The sequence below is a fragment of the Scatophagus argus genome, chromosome 10 (assembly GCF_020382885.2).
Source record: "Scatophagus argus isolate fScaArg1 chromosome 10, fScaArg1.pri, whole genome shotgun sequence".
Lineage (NCBI taxonomy): Eukaryota > Metazoa > Chordata > Actinopteri > Scatophagidae > Scatophagus > Scatophagus argus.
In genome coordinates, this window is record NC_058502.1 from 17,557,196 (window position 1) to 17,577,495 (window position 20,300).

The 20,300-nt window shown below is 41.8% G+C and overlaps 2 protein-coding genes across 6 annotated transcripts in view; one reads left to right on the forward strand and one right to left on the reverse strand.

Moving 5' to 3' along the window:
- cdh23 (cadherin-related 23) overlaps positions 1–20,300 on the forward strand; it is a 155,420-nt gene that overhangs the window by 119,619 nt on the left and 15,501 nt on the right. For 4 of the 5 annotated variants that reach the window (XM_046401031.1, XM_046401034.1, XM_046401032.1 and 1 more), the window contains 14 exons: positions 42–177; positions 686–1,074; positions 1,464–1,565; positions 1,706–1,708; positions 1,863–2,012; positions 2,678–2,806; positions 3,133–3,261; positions 3,521–3,748; positions 17,523–17,744; positions 17,865–17,984; positions 18,576–18,756; positions 18,849–18,982; positions 19,473–19,682; positions 19,791–19,898. In XM_046401031.1, coding sequence (XP_046256987.1) covers positions 42–177; positions 686–1,074; positions 1,464–1,565; positions 1,706–1,708; positions 1,863–2,012; positions 2,678–2,806; positions 3,133–3,261; positions 3,521–3,748; positions 17,523–17,744; positions 17,865–17,984; positions 18,576–18,756; positions 18,849–18,982; positions 19,473–19,682; positions 19,791–19,898 — 2,241 coding nt within the window. Of the gene's footprint in view, positions 1–41; positions 178–685; positions 1,075–1,463; positions 1,566–1,653; positions 1,709–1,862; positions 2,013–2,677; positions 2,807–3,132; positions 3,262–3,520; positions 3,749–17,522; positions 17,745–17,864; positions 17,985–18,575; positions 18,757–18,848; positions 18,983–19,472; positions 19,683–19,790; positions 19,899–20,300 lie in introns of those variants that run through there. The other variant, XM_046401035.1, reaches the window with a different exon arrangement.
- On the reverse strand, positions 4,832–16,305 carry vsir (V-set immunoregulatory receptor). Its single transcript, XM_046401038.1, has 7 exons — positions 16,028–16,305; positions 9,932–10,348; positions 9,585–9,635; positions 9,381–9,491; positions 9,121–9,148; positions 8,441–8,616; positions 4,832–6,621 (listed from the first exon to the last, which is right to left on the reverse strand). Exons 1-7 carry the CDS (start codon positions 16,113–16,115, stop codon positions 6,584–6,586), a joined length of 909 nt encoding a protein of 302 aa, XP_046256994.1. The 5' UTR covers positions 16,116–16,305; the 3' UTR covers positions 4,832–6,583.

Genomic DNA, 20,300 nt, shown 5'->3' on the forward strand with positions numbered 1-20,300 from the left:
TTTTTCCCTCATAGATAATATGCATATGTCTTCCCCTGCAGGTGATCATATATGTAGACGATGCTAATGATGAGGTGCCAGCGTTTACCCAGCAGCAATACAATCGGCTGGGCCTTAGGGAGACTGCTGGCATTGGCACCTCTGTGATTGTGGTGCGTGCCACAGACCCTGACACTGGTGAGTCCAGTAGTCTGATATCAGTTCTTGTTGTCGACCCTTCAGTAAAAGGTTTTATTCTCCTTATCCAAAAAGGAAAGAGACTTCCAAAGGGGACTGTCATATCACCGCATTGTTTTACTGTGTTTTGTCACACAACACAGACAGTGGCCTTCACTGTAACTGGAGCATATATCTTTACTTCTGCTCCACAGTACAGACTTCCTCTATTCACTTCCCTTGATGTAAAGTGCTTCTTAGACACGTTGTGACGCATCTGGTGCTGTGACATACATTTTCCAAAACATGAGAGCAGGCCTGTAACTGGAATAAATACAACATAGCCAAGAGAACAGTGTTTAAATAAAACTCAGAATGGAGGAGGCCATGTTGTTGCATGTTGTAACCATAGCTTCAATATAACAGTATTTCAAGTTTCATTATCCTAGTAATTATTTTAAACCCTCGCAGTGGTTGTAAACTGAAAGTTTTAAAATTACTGTAAGCTTTCCTGCTTCCTCCTGCTCAGGTGATGGTGGAGCCGTTGCTTATGCCCTTGTCTCCGGCTCAGACCGCAAGTTTGAGGTGGATGTGAGCACTGGCCTGGTGACCACTGTGGACTATCTGGACTACGAAACCAAAACCACCTATCTGATGAACGTCTCAGCCACTGACCAGGCTCCACCTTTCCACCGAGGGTTCTGCACCGTCTATGTCACGTTGCTTAATGAGCTGGATGAGGCTGTGGCCTTCTTCTCCGCCGGTTATGAGGCTTCGCTACGTGAGAACATCGCCACAGGGACAGAGGTGGTCCAGGTGCAGGCCCAGTCGGCCGACAACTTGAACCAGCTGACTTATCGCTTTGACCCTGACACGTCGCCTGCAGCTCTGGCCCTCTTCAAGATAGACAGCGTCACGGTGAGCAGGGGAACAGTGGAGGAAAGGTCACAGATGATATGAGCACCATGTACACACCTATTTTTTGTTCACTTCAAAGAATACACCCACCTTCTGTCAAATATGGTTCGTCCATTAACCGCAGTGTGATTCTTCCTCTGTGATTTAAGACAGCACTCTTGTTTCTGCGTGACTGTAAGCTGATCAAAGAGCTCATTTGCTTTGAAGTCATTCCTCTGAGAGATAAGAAATGGGGACTTTTTTGTTAGTTTTTTCTGTTGTTATTTTTATGATATGTCAGTCTTTCTCTGCCCTTGCCCTTTTCCCTGCCTGTCACATTAGGGAGATTTTTGTGTTGTATGGAATGTTAACGTAGGTGGAGATATATGCTGAAATGTGTGGTGTTTCAGGGCCGTATCACAGTGACTGGCTTGCTGGACAGAGAGAAGGGGGATATGTACACCTTGACTGTGGTAGCTGATGATGGAGGGCCTAAAAAGGACTCCACTGTGGTACGCTTCATTCTGATTTCTTTTAATTGATCTTTCTTTTCCTATACAACATTCTATTTATCACAGTGTTGTGTCTGTTATGTTGTAGAAACTTAATGGCATTCCTCTTTTATTCATTGCATCTCTTGATGGAAGTACAGAAGGTAAGATATGCTGTTCTTTTTAAAGACAACATAAAATGTATTTATCTGCATCTGTATTCAGGTTTGGGTTGTTTGATTAACCTCAAAGGTAAGTGTTGCATCAATCTGGCAAGTTATGGATTGCTAGATCACATCTGATCACATCTCTCAACAGGTTTCAATCACCATTCTGGATGAGAATGACAACAGTCCAGAGTTTGACATCACATCTGATACTTCAGTGGACATCCCAGAAAACACAGCCATGGGGAAAAAAGTGGCTGTGGTGCTGGGAAGGGATAAAGATGCTGGATTAAACGGACTGGTGAGAATAAAAAATGGACTCACTCCGACAGATTAAAAAAAAAAGAAATCTGTCTTTAAACTTTAAAGATCTTATCTGTCACACTATGTCCTATGCCTGTGAATATGAAGCAAGTTATGTGTGAGTCATTTTACTTGGTGTGCCTTTTCATATGAGTACTACAAATGTTGACAATGAGTCAAATGAAGCTTGCCTTGGTTTCACATCAGCTGATTTTGACGGCTCAGCATAGTGGTCTACTCAAGTTGCCAGCAAAGCCTTTTTCTCCTTACTACTACCTGCTAGTCAGGCTGCAGATTGCTACACATTGTTGTTTACAGGGTGCACTTTTTTCACTTCTTTCTCTTTACCAGCCCAGAGTCCCTCCAGTCTCAGTTATGACCTCTTGTGTTTCTTTTTTAATTGTAAATTTAGTGACATTATTTTGCCCCTTTGTTCGCTCTTGTTCTGCTATTCCTTGGGAGTCATAATTATGGTCCCCACTGATTCTTTAGCATGAAGATTTAGAAGCCAAACACAACTATACGTTTATTCATACATTTTGGATAACTTAATGATTAGAGTTTTTGACTGAACCTAAGCTGTTGTTATAGAGTGATATTTTCAGTCTTTTCACTGTCTGTCTGTGCCTCCCTGTTGATCCTTGTCTCATTATTCTCTCTCAGGTCAATTTCACTCTGGTGGCAGGCAACATGGAGGATGTGTTCAAGATCAAGACAGTGAACCATACCTATGGGGAGGTTTATGTCAACGCTCCTCTGGACAGAGAGTCAGTCGACCGATACTTACTGAAGGTCAGACAGCAGTCTGACAGCAAGCATTTTTCACCACATGTCTGTAAGGCCATATGACTCTTTCACACTATTTAACAACCACCCTGATGCCGTTCCTAAGCTCAGCACAAAATAAACTTATTGCTTGTGTAATCACGTGAGTATTAGCATTGGATAGTACAAATAATGTTGAGTTTCAAACTGCTTGATCATATCATAAAGTATCATTTATGTCAGTATTTTCATGTATATCACTTGCACAAAGAGGTTTCTTTCTTGCTGTGTGTCCAAATGTGCAGTAAGAGTAATATACTAGTACACACCTGTGCATGTGTATGTTGTTACAGGTGCGTGCCATCGACAATGGCTCACCTCCCAGACACACAGACCACTCCCTTACCATCAACATCCTGGACATCAATGACAATGCACCTGTTATTGAAAGCCAAAGGGGCTACAATGTCAGCATAAGTGAGGTAGGGATGCACTTGCACATTACCTGGAGTATAATGCTTATTTTATCCATGCATAACTTGCCTTTGGATTTGAATTTTTCTGAAGTATTGTGAGCGTCTTGTACCTGAAGAACAGTTTTTTAAGCACTGGTAGAAATGATGATTTTCAGCATGCAAAATAATCCCTTTTAAATATTCTGTCACAGATCATATGATCTGTTTATGATCATAATGCCACTGGCAACCAATAATGAGGCATATTTTATAATGTAAATTTTAGAATGTAGGAGGTGGCACATCAGTCCTCCGCGTGATGGCGACCGACCGAGACATCGGCCCCAACGCCATGTTGTTTTACTACATCACTGCCGGAAATCAGGACCTGACCTTCCGCATGGACCGTGTGACCGGAGAGATGGTGACACGACCCGCCCCTCCTGACCGAGAGCGCCAGCAAGAGTATCGACTTACTGTCACTGTGGAAGACGACGGCACACCACCGCTGTCGGTAAGACTGAAGAAACAGTAGTTACAATAAGTAGAGCACAAAAACATGAACAACATATCAGATAAAATATTTCTACTAAGATTTGTTGTTAAATTAAGTGACGTCAGTTATTAATATTATGTAAATAAAACAGTGTATCTTAAAACATCTCAACCCTCTTCGTGCATTATGATGCAGTAACCTCTACAAGTAACTACAGTAATCTGATCTGTTCATGGTGGTTTGAACTTGACAGAGCAGGAGCATTTGAGGGACTCACCATCATCTTATCACAGAGCCCTCTTTTGGTCTTTCATTGTACTACAAACAATCTGTGTGCTTATTCTGGGGACTGTGGTTGCCCGTTCACCACGTCCTTTACCCCACCTTAAGCCAAGATATGATACAAATCAGATAAGAAACATAGTGAGGCCTTCTGTCTTAACAACACCCGCAAAGTAGATTAATTGCAATGGTTGGCTGATGTTCTGCCTGAGCTGATCAGCTGTGAAGGCACAGGAAACATCTTTGTAAACAGGAAAGCCACAAGTCAAATTTCCAAAAGAGGAAGAGGAGTCTTGTTGCTTTTCCTGTTTAGAAATGTCTCTAATATTTAAAAAGCTTTTAAAAGTATTTTCTTCGACATAGACATTTCATAGACAGAATCAGTTATGTATTGTACATGCATGCATTGCATGACCATCATTAGTGCACTCTGTGTGTTTTTTGTTTGATTTTGCAAATCGTGCAGTAAGATGTATCTGGTGCAAACCAATAATAATGCAGCTCGTGCTAATAGAAGTTATAAATAGCTAATGTAAGGCTTCATAAAAAGCACTGGAGAGAGGAAATAGCCAGCAACAGGCATCCCCTCCTCCCAGGCAGCTCTCTGCCTCTTCTCATAAAACAAGTTACTAAGATTGTTTTATCATTTTCTCTCCTCAATGCCAGCCTCCCTCTGGTGCGCACCATCTTAGAGGCACACAAGTGGAACAACCTTGTTCCGTCTGCAATGGCTCCCTAGGCAGCAACTGCAGCACATCCTTATGTAGTGATAGTTTTGGAGACCTGCCAATTCAAAGAGTGAAGACTAGACACACTGGCTTTAAGGTTTAAGAGCTCCACTTTATTACACAAGCTACAACCAAGACAATTTAAATGCAATATACAGAACAAACGTGCTGTCACAATATGGCTCTGTGTTTATAGCTAAAACAAGCTTTGTACAGTATAAAACACATGCATACACACATTTAAACCAGACCACAACATTTTTCCTGAAACTATAACCCAATATTTGTCAGCACACACACACACACACACACACAGGAAAAAAATACTTAAACATAAGATCTTGATATAAAAGTATTTAAATCTTAGGAAAAAAAAACTTACATACACCTGCTACACATCTGACTGATGGTCTCAGCCGAGCACCTGCTGTACACATTTTACCTCAATGTGAAAAATACCACCAGTGGTTTCTCACAGTCACACACAGACATAGACTAAGTAACAATATCGCTGTATCACAATCCACTCTGATATGATTTGGTATCAGCGCCACCCAGCTCCACACCTGTGCTAAATTTTAATTTTTTCATTACTTATTAACCCATTGCACATTCCAAAATATAAATGAATACTAACAACAATTAAATCAAGAAAAAAAGATTCCCTTAACAGCATTGATATGGCAGTGATTAAACTGTTGGCATTTTTTTTTCATTAAGAATCTGTACTACATTCAGGACAAACTCTACAGACATTTTATTCTTAATTATCAAACTGTACATGAAAATGAACACTATTCTTAACCAGCTATATTCAAAAACAACCAACATAATTTTCTAAATACTAAATAAACTTTTCAGCACTTTCTGAGTACATTTAAGGCCACTGTGAAGTGCTGTGATTCTGAGAGCACAGGAAGCAAGAGAGTATTTAGCACAACACAGCTGACAGTAACTGAGGTAGGAAAGGGAAAAGAGAAATGAAGCTGAGGCCAAGTGGAAACGATAGAGGAACAGTGTAATGCCATAAAAACAAATTACTGTGAAGTTACACGAGAATACTGGGACTTCTCTGACAACTGAGCCTCCTTTGGTATGAAGCTGTTAGAGCACTTCATTACAGTGACAGGGGTGAGAGGGAGCCTTAAGTCGCTTTCACACTTTGATGTCATGATGTCACATGAGCTGACGCATAAATAATAAATTCCAATTAATCATCAACAGAATTAATTATTACTGTTGTCATGAATAATGATCAACAAGCAGGACACTTACAGAAACAAGGCGTATTGTATTATAATATAATCTGAGGGCTTGTCATTGTGGCCACTATGCTATGAACTGCCAAATTATATAGAATGCAAGATGCAAGCAGCACACACTTATGTTGAAACCCTTTCTCACTTTCTGATTCACTTTCTAGTTTGTCTGAACTGCACCAAACAAGTTAGGTATGAAAGCTGCCTTGCAGGCCACACAACCTGTTTCTCGTTCTTACCATGCTACACCTGCACATGGTGGGACCCCCGCCCTCAAAAGATTTTTTGTTCTCAACCATCGGGCACCTGTTGGCCATCGTCAGTGTGAGTGAGATGTCACACACAAACGCAGCCCCTACCACAACAAAAGTGCTCACAAGCAAATGTTGGCTTTTGGCTTCCAGCTGTTGTTGTAGGTGGAAATAGTTTATGAAAAAAAAAAATGGAGTCCATTCCCTCCTGCGGTCCAGACAATGTACAGACGACAATCCCATCAGAGGTTACTGTGAGGTAACATTGCTCTGGAGGCAGAGGGAAGTGGAAGACAGTTGCAGCACTGTCTCCAGATCAGCAGTTATAGCACTTCAAATTTGCAGCAACTCTGGAGACTCAAGGATGGTGTCTGGAATGGAAAGAGTGCAGGTCAGCGAGAGCATAGAACTGATAGCAAGAAATTACATGTATGATATATCAAATGCACATTTCATGTCTGTGTGCTGACATGAGGAAATGCAGGTATGAGGGAGTTTGCACATTTAAAATTGCACTTCCTGCCTATAATGAACCACACAGCATATCTGCTTCCAATCCTCCTACTCCACAGAGTAAAAGCACTCTCTCTGAATAAGATGTGTTTAGTTGGAAACACATATGAAAAGAGGAAGAAAGAGGTCTCAAGTCTGAGTTGCGACATGTTGAAGCTAAGAGGGAACTGCTGCTAGTTAAATTCCGCTGAGCTGAAGGTCAGCAGGCCAAAAAAATGAAGAAAAAAACTGAAGTGGGCTGTCATCCATGTAACATGAAACCATAACCAAGTTGAGTATTCTGCCCAAGTTTTGTAGACTACTGAAGGAAATGAGTTCTGGCAGGGAAAATCCACCTTGAAAAATGTGTAAGATATGATTTTTTTTTTCTAGGATTTTAGCGTTTTATCAGTATTTGTCTTTATCTCTTTCTCTAGAGGAGAATCATAGCTGTAATCTGAGATGCAATCAAGCAGTGGAAGTTTCCATCCGTCACTTATTGTAAGCAGAGGTTTTTCCACTGTCAGCATTTTTACCCATTACAAAAATTCTATTTAGGAACATGGGGCAAAGCAATTAGGAGTTTGTTAAAGGGGGTGGCCCACTTTTACCAATTGCTTAGGCTTGTCACTTCTCACACACAGTATTATTGTCAATGGATGAACTTCAGTACAGTTTGTGAGACTTGTGAGACTTGATCCTATGTGCTCACACTCAGCTGTGCAAGGTCATAGAAATAATGTGATGATTTAGGGTGGATTTTCAATAAGTCTGGTTCTGTCCTTTGACATGCACCATCATGGACTGTGCTGCCAGGAAACAGGGGCAATCCACCTCAGTATGCCTGGAATGTCTTTGCAGGTGCCCTGGGAATCAGTAGAAAAACACTCAGGATTGAACCCCTTCACCGTAACTAATGTTTCGGTATTATTTCAAGTTGAGTCTGAGAAACGGGCTGAAGGGGCCATTAGCGTTAAATGAGAGTGTTGATGGGTGGAGAATGACTTGCAAACGAGGCAAGAGAAGAATTCAGATGATGACAGCATAAGGACCTGGTTTCGGGTTGTGTGGGAGAGAGAGAAATTAAAATCCCTACGCTGAATATGTTTTATATCTGATCCAACCCAGATATTTTGAGTGAGTGTGCAGTTTTGCACAAGAGCGTGAGCATCCTTCCACCAACACTTCCACCACGCACAGGATGTTTTAGCAGAAGTACAGAAACCAATGTTTTTTCTTTGATTGCAAAACCTTTTTTGAAATAGCTATTACCAGAACTATGTCCTGGTGCAATACTGTTACGTGCCACTATTTAGGTACTTTTGAACATAATATGAGAATCAAGCTTGAATAAGAAGATAAATACATTTAGACTGTAGCACTACAAATCTGAAAGGTACAGATTTGTTTGAGGTAACTCATAGGCTTTCTTTTTGGTACGGTGTTGCTCAGAGAGAGGTTTGACACTGGCAAGAGCTGAATGAAGTGCAGAATAGGTTAAATGACAACATGTCCTAAGCTGTGCTATGTCATTTAGTGTTTTTCATCTTGTTTGATAAGCATCTTGAATGGCTATTGTAAACTGGATGCTCCTACAGGATGCTCCTTGTATCTGTTTCTGTCTTGGCCTGAATATTATGACCCCTGTAGTATGAGTTGTTGTTGTGTTGTCAGTAGAGTTTTGCGTGTGTACCCTACCTTCTATTGGGAAGAATACGTCCCCATGTGCAGGAGGAGTAAGGGGGGTTCCTGGCTCAGACAACAGGTGGCGTCCTGTCTCTGAAGATTGCCTGGCCATGATCTGAGACACGGTACGGGTCTTAATCTGCGGTGATCCCCCAAGGAACACTGGGTTCTCGTGGCCATGAGCCTCACTGAACACGCACAAATACACACATATACGAGAAAGAGAAGAACCGAGATGAGTAAGATATTGCCGATATGACCCAATAAAGTGTTTCAACACTCATCTGTTGCTCATTTAGAAGCATTATGTCTGACACTTTTGTATCATACCAGTTATCAGGGCTTTATTACTTTAATGTAGCATACAGACAGATCACCAAGGTTCTGGGCAGAAGTCCTTTCTGTTCCACTCTAATTAAGGTTATGTCTCCATATGAATGTTTTCTTATTGTTTTGAAACTATATTTAGACATTAACCTACATAATTCATGGGAATCATCCACAGAATTATAAGATGTTTTCATCTAACTGGGTTGTTTTGCTGAAAGTACCTATTGTGTAGAAATGTTGTAACCACTACACAGTGGAATATCCATGTACACAGTAGTATCATTATTATTATTCTAGAAAGCAGCTGTGTTTTGAAGCTGGTCTATGTAACCAGCCGTCTTAAAGACTGTGGGAACGCTTACCTGTCCATCCTCACCAGCTCTTGTGCACCTGGGAGAGAGGAAACGGGAAATGGGCCATTGTGAATGAATTGAAACAAAGTGGAACACAAAAAATAGAGTGTGAATGGGCTTCCTACTGTATGAAATACAGTCAATCCACCTCATTGACAGGAAATATGTGTCGGACAAAACACTATGGGGGTCCACTGTGTGGAATTGACATTTGACATGCAAATGAGTGTGTGTGTGTGCACTTGTTTGTGCATATCAGTAATACATACGTCTGCTTGAATGGGCATTCTGCCTCTGTTTGTACACAAGCACCAGAATGACAGGCAGAGAAAGCAGAGCCAAGACACAGGCTGCTACAGCCAAGGCCACCGGCACAGAGCCTGGGGAAGCATCAGAGAGACTTGTGAATTACATAAATGGTATAACTGGCCAGTCATCCGTTGGCTACGAAGACTTGAATAAGGTTGCATTACCTCCAGGTGGTGTGGGATCCCAGACAGTGCAAGTTTGAGATCCATTTCTCTCTGGAAAGAAAAAAAGGAATACATTGTTTCTCACATAAAGTGTATTTTACTGTGTAAAACTAATTTGGCTTTCTGCCCATGAAATGCAACAGTTGGCATTCACCTCAGTATATGACGTTTATGCACAACATTGTAGACCACAACAAACGCTCATAGACCACATTACATGGAATCTGGGAAACAAACACAACTTTGTTCTACTGAGCAACTTTGCTGTGATCTACGTTATCTTCTCCTGCCAGTTTACCATATACTAACTTACTACACATTCACACCCGTACATGTGATGTCCTTACTTGGTGTGACTTGGAGAATGACGTGGCTGTGCAGTCTCTGCATAGGGGTAACATGTTTATGATCCACCTTGAGTTCCATGACCATACAGCAGTAGCGACCCTGGTCAGCATGGGTCACATTCTGAAGAGCCACCCAGAAGTCATGCTCTGCATATCCAGTTTGCAACCCTGCTGGAACGGTGTGGTTACCATGGGAATGACCACCGATAGTAATATTGCGTGGGCCCAACCGTCCCGTGCAGTGCTGGTCACTGTGAGGCGTGAAAAGCCAGATGTGCTTCACTGCATCTTTGGGGTGCAAGGGGGCACCTCTCTGGGTACACACCATTTTGACATTTGCACCCTCAGGACAGGTATAGTACAGGTGGGGGGGTGAAACACTCATTGTGGCATGGCCATGGGACATCTCACCTTTAGCTAGAGAGAGAGAAGACAAGTATGTAAGAATGTAGATAACACACAGTGTGTCAATGCAGGTTTTGTATGCAGCAGAAATTACAGGAGGTTCCCGAGATGCTCAACACAGGGAACATAAATCCTGTAAACATATTACGGATAACAAAGGAAAAAAAACAGAGGAAAGTGAGGAGTATAGTTTTTCCAAGGTACATTAACCAGGAGATTCATATATATAAACTGCATGGAACATGAAACAATACAAAGTTAAACAAGTACAACACAAAAGCAAACATCACCATTATAACATATCATTTAGGCTGACATGGGTACTTCATGGTGCTCCTTACAAAATTCCAGCTTGTTTTAATTTGTTTGGATAGAAGAGAGTACAGTTTCTTCGAGATGTGGCCCTGATATCTTGAGATAATATTCAAATAGGACATTGTAAAGCACAGCTCTGTTACAAAATCACAGCTAAAGCTGAGTGGGATGAAGTCCTGATATCATAAGTTATAATAACATTAACCACATTGCAAAAACTAATAGCAGCTGCCATTCTCAATGTGGATTATAAGTCCCACAGTTTTCAATGCCCTATTTCTGGACATTACATACTTCCTGGTTTTTGCACATTTTGGGATTAGCAGTTTGTTTCCAGTTCTATAAATTTGTGCTGTGGTTAGAGATAGTACATAGACTGCTGGCTAAGATAAATATACTAACCTCCTGTGGGAGTTAAATTGCTTGTTCTAGACAGATTTGGAGAGACATACTAGCCAATATATACAAGACCTCATGTGACCTTTCTTCTGCCATCAAACTAAGGAAAGTGTAGAGATGAGACTGTTCTGTTCTCATCAATTTCTGCATTATACACTGACTATGGCTGTGTGATTCCACTGCCCAGAGACTGCAATGAATAGCATTTTTTCTCAAAAGAACCGTGCACACCTTTTAAGCACATTCGGGAAACCAAACAGACAGCTGTGACATGTTTCTTAATATACTGCATGAACTGTTCTTTCGCTCACACACATACTGTGTTCAACCACATCCTGTTCTAAGTTCTATGTAGTGCAGCAGTTGAATGCACGAATAGACAAACTCTTTAATGTGTGCTCTGAATGATTAATCTGTTTCTGAAACCACTCTGTAAACCTTGGTATAAAATACGACTATCCTTATGTAGTCCCCACACCACACAGCCACAGTGCAGAATCAACACATTTAATGAATGACTCATTTCCAGCATGTAAAACAACAGAATAACTCTGTCAATCTTTGGATGTTTCTGCTAAAATAGATCATTCCCTTCCATTGTCTGTAGCAGACTGTAGGGTTGTCCCAGAATCCCAGATGGCCCAGTGTTGCAAATAAAGACAAGATGGCTGGGTATGAGTGTGTGTGCATGTGAATTACAGTTATGTGTGGGGGTGGGCTGCAGAGACCCATGCATGCACATACATACACACACATAGACACATGCATGCATTAATGGTGACTGGTCAATGTCCAGACGTGAGGAGTGGACTTCTTTCCCGAGTTGTCCAGGCCCACAAACACTGCGCCCAGTCCTTGTCCTGTCTGGCTTTTTAATTCTTAATGTTGAATTTGAAGGGTTACAGCTGCTGTAGCATGGCTGGGAGTATGGCATGAAAATTTCAAGCAGGTTGCACCTCTACCCACACCCTGGTAATGATCAGTAATGATGTGACTGCAGGTGTTCTCCATCTGCCGTCAAAGACAAAACACATGCTGTTACATCACAAATTGATCTGCAACATCCTTGAAAGTTTAAACCCATAGGGAGCAGTGGAACAGCAGCAATGTGTGATTCGCTATAGATTTAACTGTGAACAAACTATTGGTTGTTTTTATCCCCTGAGAGGGCAGCAGATACCACAGATGAGTGTCTCCTTTGTCAGTCAGAACATAAATGTGCAGGAACATGAATTGTTATAGTCTAAATGTCAATACTAGTTTGCAGTGGTTGCATTACACTTGGCTGGGGTGGAAATTCAGTAGCCAACCAGCTCACAACCTTTGACATCCAACATGCAGTGTGTGTTTGTATATTCAGTATGTGCATATCCTGTGTAAGTGTCACAGATTGTGAGGTACGTGCCATGTTCCTGTGTGTGTGACCCAACTGTGCACTAGCCATTGTGTGCTAGGAAAAGCAATAGGAAGACCAGGAAGGGTGATTAAAGTGAAATTGTTACCCCCACGGCTGTTCCTGCCTGTGCAAAGGGACAATGGGAGAGGAAGCCCTTCTCCTCTCCTGTTTCACACTGCCCTGCCTTCCTCCCTTCCCTTTTTCTGACAACCCATTTACCCCAGGGAATCTAAATTTCTGGCAAAGGAATGAAAGTTTCTGTTGTAAATTGTGTTTAATATACATTTAAGTCCAACTTTTGCCTCATTGACAGCCAGAACATTAATTCAAGGATGCTAACTCAAAAGGTCTATTATGCACGCCATTTCGGGTATGGCTTACTGACAAGAGCAAACCTTTCTCAAATAGTTTTGGAGACAGTGAATATGATACTTTACCGCATATTGGGTGCCAGCTGGGTGGTGTTATCAAAGTGTAAGCATTATCTGAGCTGTTTTGATGTGGTTACAACAAGGTAAAAACAGGCAGCAAGCCTTGCCCCATGTCTGGTACAGACAGGATTTCTGTCACTTGTCACCTGTGTTTTGGTTCCATTATAGATTTAGGTTTCCTTGTCTGATCTCTGTTCTCAGGATCCCGATAGCCCCTCAGGGCCCAGAAACAGTCTCTCCTTTGTTTTAAGGCTGAATGCCACCTGTTCAGGACATGTTGCCTCTGACATTTCTAAGTTTATTTATTTAATAAAGAGATACTAATACTACACAGGGTACTGAACATACCCCACTGGTAAATCTGGTATCTTTTCATTGGCTTCAGTTCTGTACCTGTGCTTGTGCAATGCCTGCCTGCCCCCCCCCCCCCCCCCAAAACCACCACACACACACACTCTCTCTCTCTCTCTCTACTCTCCGCACACCCTCAAACTCCACCCCTTTTCACACCCTCTGTAATGGTAATGATTATCCAACCAAATAGGGTGTTAATGAAACCAGCAGGAGTATCCCAGATTAGTCCCTCCACACACACACAAACACTCAGTAAGTTTCAGTTGACAGTTCAAGTATCACAAACATATGCATTAAACATCTTTTCAGCAACAGGAAGTGTTAAAATGTAGCACTTCTGTCTACCCAGTCATAAAAGGAAGTGGTTATGGGTCAGTGATGCAGGTCACCATGTTCAGGGAGCCATGACACTTAATCATAGTAATTTGCTGTGCCTTTTGGATTTGAAAGTAACACAAACGAATGCTTTTTAATGTACTTCCTCCAAATTTACGTTACACATATACTGTACTTCACGTTTACTCAAGGATTGTGTAATGACAGTTTCGTAAACGTATTTACATCATTACAACATCCTTTCTTCATTTGATGACAGCAACTATGCAGCTAAAATGTCATGTTGAAAGTGTAAATGGGCCTTTTTGTACTTTTGAAAGCACACAGTTATTACATAACTTCACCAAGTGACTTTGCCTGCATCCTGTCCCTTTTTTTCTGTCCCTTTCTGCTTTAGAGCTTAACCAACTAAAGCACATTAACTTGCTGTTTTTGTTGCTGTGACTGGAAGCAGAGTCAAGGCTCTGTCACTGACAGTCAATGCTGTGTCCTTTGGCTATTTAGAGAATCACCAGTGAGGGAGACACATCATTACTGGAAGTATGAAGGCCACTGGTGTTTGGGGATTTTTTTTCTACTTGTCATACTGCACAGTAAGCATCAGACACCAAGATTTCATGTTTAACCGACCTTTGTGACACCCACGAAAATCACAGCAAGACAAAGGAGCCCCCCTGCTCTGTGTTTCTATTACTCAGGCTCATGCTATATGTGCACACACAGCTGCTGCACGTCAACACGCTCGCTGCCTGTTTCCCCCTGGTCAGGCCTGTTCTTGTCGATGACATCGACCCAGGAAACCATTTTTTATCACTGCACCCTGATAACGACTTATTCATTTAGAACAAGGATCAATGTGCAACACAGGCTCTATCGCAACAGATTTTTGATTTTTTTGACTGTGGCATTGACCTGCATAGGGAGCTAGATGCTTATCTAGACTGTGAGGAAAAGAGCCTGATTATTGCTCTGTTTATCTCAAGTCATGTTTTGTGGAGGACAAACCCATTATTGGCAGTGGCACAAACAGCTGTTTTCATCATAGGCTGAGAGGAAGGAAACTTCCAAACAAAGTAGACATAATAAAGCTGGGAGGGCACCATGAAGTCCTAAAGTTAGACTTAAGCCTTGTGGGTCTTTAATTGGAGCCTCTAGAGTTTATAGCCTGCATGAATATTTCCAAGCACCATATACATAAAACATGGGTTACAGAATGCATTTTAACTTAGGTTTAACAGATATCATATTATGTACACATTTGAAATCTAAGCATGTTCTGTGCAAGATCTGTCTGGGGTGGATGCGCCTAAAAGTTAAGTAAACGTCGCCTCCTTTGACGGACTGATCGTGTGGGCTTATATAAACAGACCAAATTCTAAACCCGAAAACTGATAACCTCTGCAAGCTTTCAGTGGCGTTTGAAGTGAAGCAGCCAGCGCCCTGGAGGGAACAGCTGCTTCCCCCATGTCCGCCAGCATCAGTTGCCTCAACTTCAAGCAGTGCTAAATTTAAAAAAAAAAAAAAAAAGAGGAGGAAAAAAACTTGCCTTTTGATTACACATCCCACAAACATGTACGACATTTGTATGAAAATGTAGCAATAACTGATTTCAGACAGGAGATTAACTGCCGGATGCACAGGCCACCAAACTCATCACGCACAGGCGCAGACGGACCACGAATGTTTCCCTTAAGTTAGTTTAAGGACGTCTTCTGAGTTGCGTAAACTACATTTCTGGACATTTCAAAGATCATCAGCCTAAACGGTCACAGTTCAAGCTGCGACTATGTTATATAAAGAGTTAATTTAAGGTGGATTTACGCACCGCTGCAGCATCACATAGGAGGGCCATTAAAGCAGCTTCACACCAGATGTTAAGTCTCAAAACAACAGCAGCAACAAACCAAGCCTGACAAGATGTTTACTCCAAGCATGTTTACAGAGACAACACGTAAAATAAAAAAAACGGACATGTCGGCAGCTGTTTCTGAGACGGAGGACCAAATTAAGTCTCTGCAGTTTACGTCAAGTTCAGGGTCCAAATCCACGCACGTACTGTGGACTCTTATTTAAAAAGAAAAGCATAAGGCTGCCTGGGTTGGGGGCAGGCTGTGAATTAGAGACAAGTTACAATATAAGTTAGGACCGTCATATAAACTAGCTGTCTTCTAACACTTCCTCAGACACACTGACTTCCTCTCAAAGTCATCTGATGACATGGATGCGTTAAATGTCCACACTTCCAAACGTTAAAGGCTTTTAATCACTTTTCGTCTGTGTAAAATTGACTTTCGGTTGCTGTGCTGAAAATAAAAACTACTGTTCCCCATCAGTGAATTCAGTCAATTGGTTTGTCACTAAAAGAAAGTCGTCGACAAGTTCACACACGCCCGGACAGTTTGACGAGCCAGTCAGACAAGCTGTGAGAAGGATGGATGGCGGAGTATTTTTAATGCTTACCTCTAGCTATGTAAAACAGAACAGACAAAACCCAAAGCATGAGCTTCTTTCCCCAAAGTGATGTCCAACAGGGTAATCCCAACTCCATGGCTGCTGAATGCTGCAAAGTGTTTGACTTAACTAATTCTACAAGTAGCCTTTGCTAAAGGTTCTCCCTTCACGCTGAAACTATGAGGAATCTCTCAACCAAAACAGAGTCGTGGTTGACAGTTCCTCGTTGTCACTTTTCGAGTTGATTTGATCCTTCTGAACTTTGAAGCGCTTTAAAGCAACGCTATACAGCAGCAAGACGCTCCTCCCCCTACACTCCCCGGTCTCTCTCTCTGTGTGCGCCTCTCTCCCTCTGCCCCCCAGTCTGTTTCTGAGCCCCACCCCCTGATGAAGTATCAGTCCCCAAGGACAGCTAGAGATATTCTGAATTTCAGTCCTCAGTTTGAAACATGTCCTGAGATGCAGCTCTATATTGTCTTTCAAATATCTGGTAAGTATCTTGCCAACACCAAGCAACTCAGTTAGTAACTAAGGCTTCCTGTTGATTTAAATTTTTCAAATACAAGCTGAGCTAACCTTAAGCCACAGAAGATATAAGTGGCAGGCTGAGTCGCTCTGCTCAAGACTGGTGGTAATCTCCCATGCAAAATCTGTGCACTTTTCTTTCGTGGCTTAGTTTACAGCAGAAATCACAATATTTTGAAATTTCAACAGCCTCTTTAACCACCACAGCCTGAGGGTGCCAATCAGTTGGTCCATCTTTTCAGCAGCACTGGGAGTAGAACTGGGAGGTCAGACTGGTGGAGCAGGAACAGTTTCAATACTCAACCAGTATTCCTCACAGTGACGTGTTTGTTCCCATGAAAGTTTGCTTTGTTTTTCTCCTGAGTGAGAAGATGACATGAAAAGGAATCAGAACCTTTGACTACCCTGCAGTGCCTTCCCTCTTGACAATTTCACTTTTGGTTCTCTCAAGATATTTTTTTTCTTTCTCTGTCTGTAACTCAAAACGCTTCTACTGTCCTGACCCATTCTCCCATGTTAAATGAATCCTGAATATCATATCACGAATACCCCTCATAAAGTGAAGACATTAAAATCTGTGTGTTTCCTCTTGCGCAGAAAGTCTTTTTGGTCACATTGTAGTGACCAATGTATAGTAGGCGTGGTGGTTGTGAGTGAGGTGTATGGTATTTAGAGGAATTAGTGAAGATTGGTAAAATGTTGCATAGTTGTTGATAACAAACAGTGATTAACAGACTATCTTGCCATTTTGTAAGTTTGGCCTTCAAGCAGAGTCCTGATTTGTGATCTTTACTCTCGAATATGATGTGACATCACCAAACAATCTTTGGACTATAAGATCAAATTTAGACTGATTGCTGGCCGAGCTGACACCGTATGCTCGAAGTGTATGACCTATAGTCAGTAGAGTTTAACACGTCAAGTCAAAATGAACAGATACAGCTGAAAAAGTTTTTCCACATCTCTGTTTCTCACACAGACCTCAACCACCATCTATGTTCATATTGTGGATGAGAACGACAATGCCCCGGAGTTTCCTGAGGAGGAGTATGTCACAGTGTTGAGCGAGGGACCAGACACAGTCGGTGCCACCATTGCCACGGTAACAGCCATCGACCCAGATGAGGGTGTGAACGGCACCTTGCGATATGCTATCGCTCAGGGCAACCTGATCCAGACGTTTAATATAAACAGCATCACGGTGAGATGCGACAACTTTCACAGTGTAATGTTATAAGCAGCTGAAAAAAAAAACGCAAAAACATAACTACACACTAATACACTAACTCTCTGTGTATGATGTGCATGCATGTGCATTTAGGGGAGGATTACAGCTGTGAAGGAGCTGGACTTCGAGATCAGCAACGGACACTACGCACTGGTTGTCACAGCTACGGACCAGTGCCCAAATCCTTCTCTGCGCCTGACATCTAGCACAACAGTAATCAACTAAAATAATATTTAACCTTTCAGACCTGAAACAATGATTTGATTAGCTGGGTAGTCAATCAACAGAAAATCAGTAGTCAGTTGTTATGTAGTTAGTTTATGTAGTAGATGTAAAATACCAAACATTTGTTTATCCAAAATGAGTAGTTGCTGTTTTATCTATTTTTTAAAATAATAATAAACTAAATAATTTGTACCTTTGGACTTAGCAAGACAGGCATTTGTTTAAAAATGAATGGATGGCCTTGCTAGCTCTCTGTTTTAGAGAAAATGTAGAAACCTGATCAGAAAATACCCAAAACATCCAAATCCACCAGTTATGCTATCGTATGTACACCCTACTACTTCACACGCAAAATAAAAACATGATAAGCATTTGTGTTTATGGAAATTTGCATCATGATTACAAGAGATAAGGCTCTTGAAAGTCAGTTTGAATTTAATGTGCAGATCCTTTCATTACTTTCAAAAATGTATTTCCATTATGACGTAGTGGTAGTCGGTTCTGCATACGGTACATGTCACAATCAGTCACCTCTCTCATGACAGATGTGTTAAAAACTCCCTCTTCCTCCTCCTTCAGGTGCTGGTAAATGTCCTGGATGTGAACGATGTGACACCTACTTTCCCCAGAGCATATGAGGGACCCTTTGAGGTGACCGAGGGCCAGCCAGGGCCTCGGGTGTGGACTCTCAGAGCCAGCGATGAAGACTCTGGGCTTAACGGCAAAGTGGAGTACAGCATCACCGGTGGAGATCATCAGAGTTAGTATCAAATTTTTCTGTCCAGAAAGTGATGCATTCTTAATTAATTCCTGTTCCGTGTGTCGCTGACAACCTCTCCGTTGCCCTGTCAGACGAGTTCATGGTTTCTCCAGTGGAAGGCGAGCTTCGAGTGAGAAAGGATGTAGAGTTGGACAGAGAGACAATGGCCTTCTATAACATCACTGTCACAGCCAGAGATCTGGGAACCCCGTCTCGAAACAGCTCGGTGGGGTTTCATTACACAAACACACACGTGCAAGTGGCCACATGCTCTCACCATCCTCTTGAACAATCAGGATCTTTTAAGTTTTACTTCTGAGCTGTATGTTAGCCCACGTGGACAGTAACCACATTTTAAACACTGAACAATTAACAATTCTGAGGTTTGTACATGACCTACATGCTACACTATAGCCTAACCATCACAAATCATACCACTCTACTAATTCCACTATCATGCCAGCTAAACATAATAGACAATACATCTCAGAAGTTAGCGCTGGCCTATACATGCTGCATCCCAAGTATAGGTTTAGGACAGGTCATCATTTTATACAGAATAACATTTAAGCATGTTTATACAGCAGTTGCCAAATGAATAGTTTTGATGGATTTATAAGGAGTTTTGTGACACAAATTCAATGTCTTTTGGACATATAATATCTAAATAAGAATTATTGTGAAAAGGCATGAGCGTTCTGGTAATTTTTCTCCAGGTGGTGGTGGGGGTCCAGGTCCGAGACATCAATGACAATGACCCAGTCCTCCTTAACCTGCCTTACAACACCAGTGTGAGTGAAGGTGCATCCATACACACTTCTGTGGCCAGAGTCCGAGCAACAGATGCAGACAGTGGGCTCAATGCGCTGCTCACTTATAACATCACTGCTGGCAACCAGGATGGAGCCTTCTACATCAATGATACAGTGAGATAAAGAGATGGTGTGGAATAGATGTGTGAAGTTGTATGGGATAATTAAGAATGATTTTCCAAACACATACGTGGCTTACTTCTTCCTCTCTGTATTTGTCAGACAGGTGTGGTGCAGGTGAACAGACCATTGGACAGAGAGCGAGTAGCTGAGTACAGACTCACCATCACTGTCAAAGACAACCCTGAGAATTCTCGAATCGCTCGAAGGGTAGTCTCACTCTCCTGTGCACAGTCACTGCTAACGTTCACACATCTTCACTCTGGCAGATTCACACAGACCACTGAAACAATCATAAATCACTACCACTGACGCAAAACCTTGCATGTTCTCACTAATTCATAAAAACGGACTATCATGAATTTTACATGCATTTAGCAGTTTGGCACAATGGCAGCCCTTTATGGCAGACTTTACAGTCAAGCAATACCCTGTACTTGTAACATTTGTGGGAATTCCTACTGATTTTTTTTGCACCAGAAGTTAATTTCGAGAAAGTTGTAGGACATTTTCTTAATCCAGGCCTTTTGTGATTTGGGCTGATAACCTGTCCTTCATTTAAGTGATTTTGTTGTTCTTTAGTTGGCTTCATTGGTTTCAAGAACCTCATGC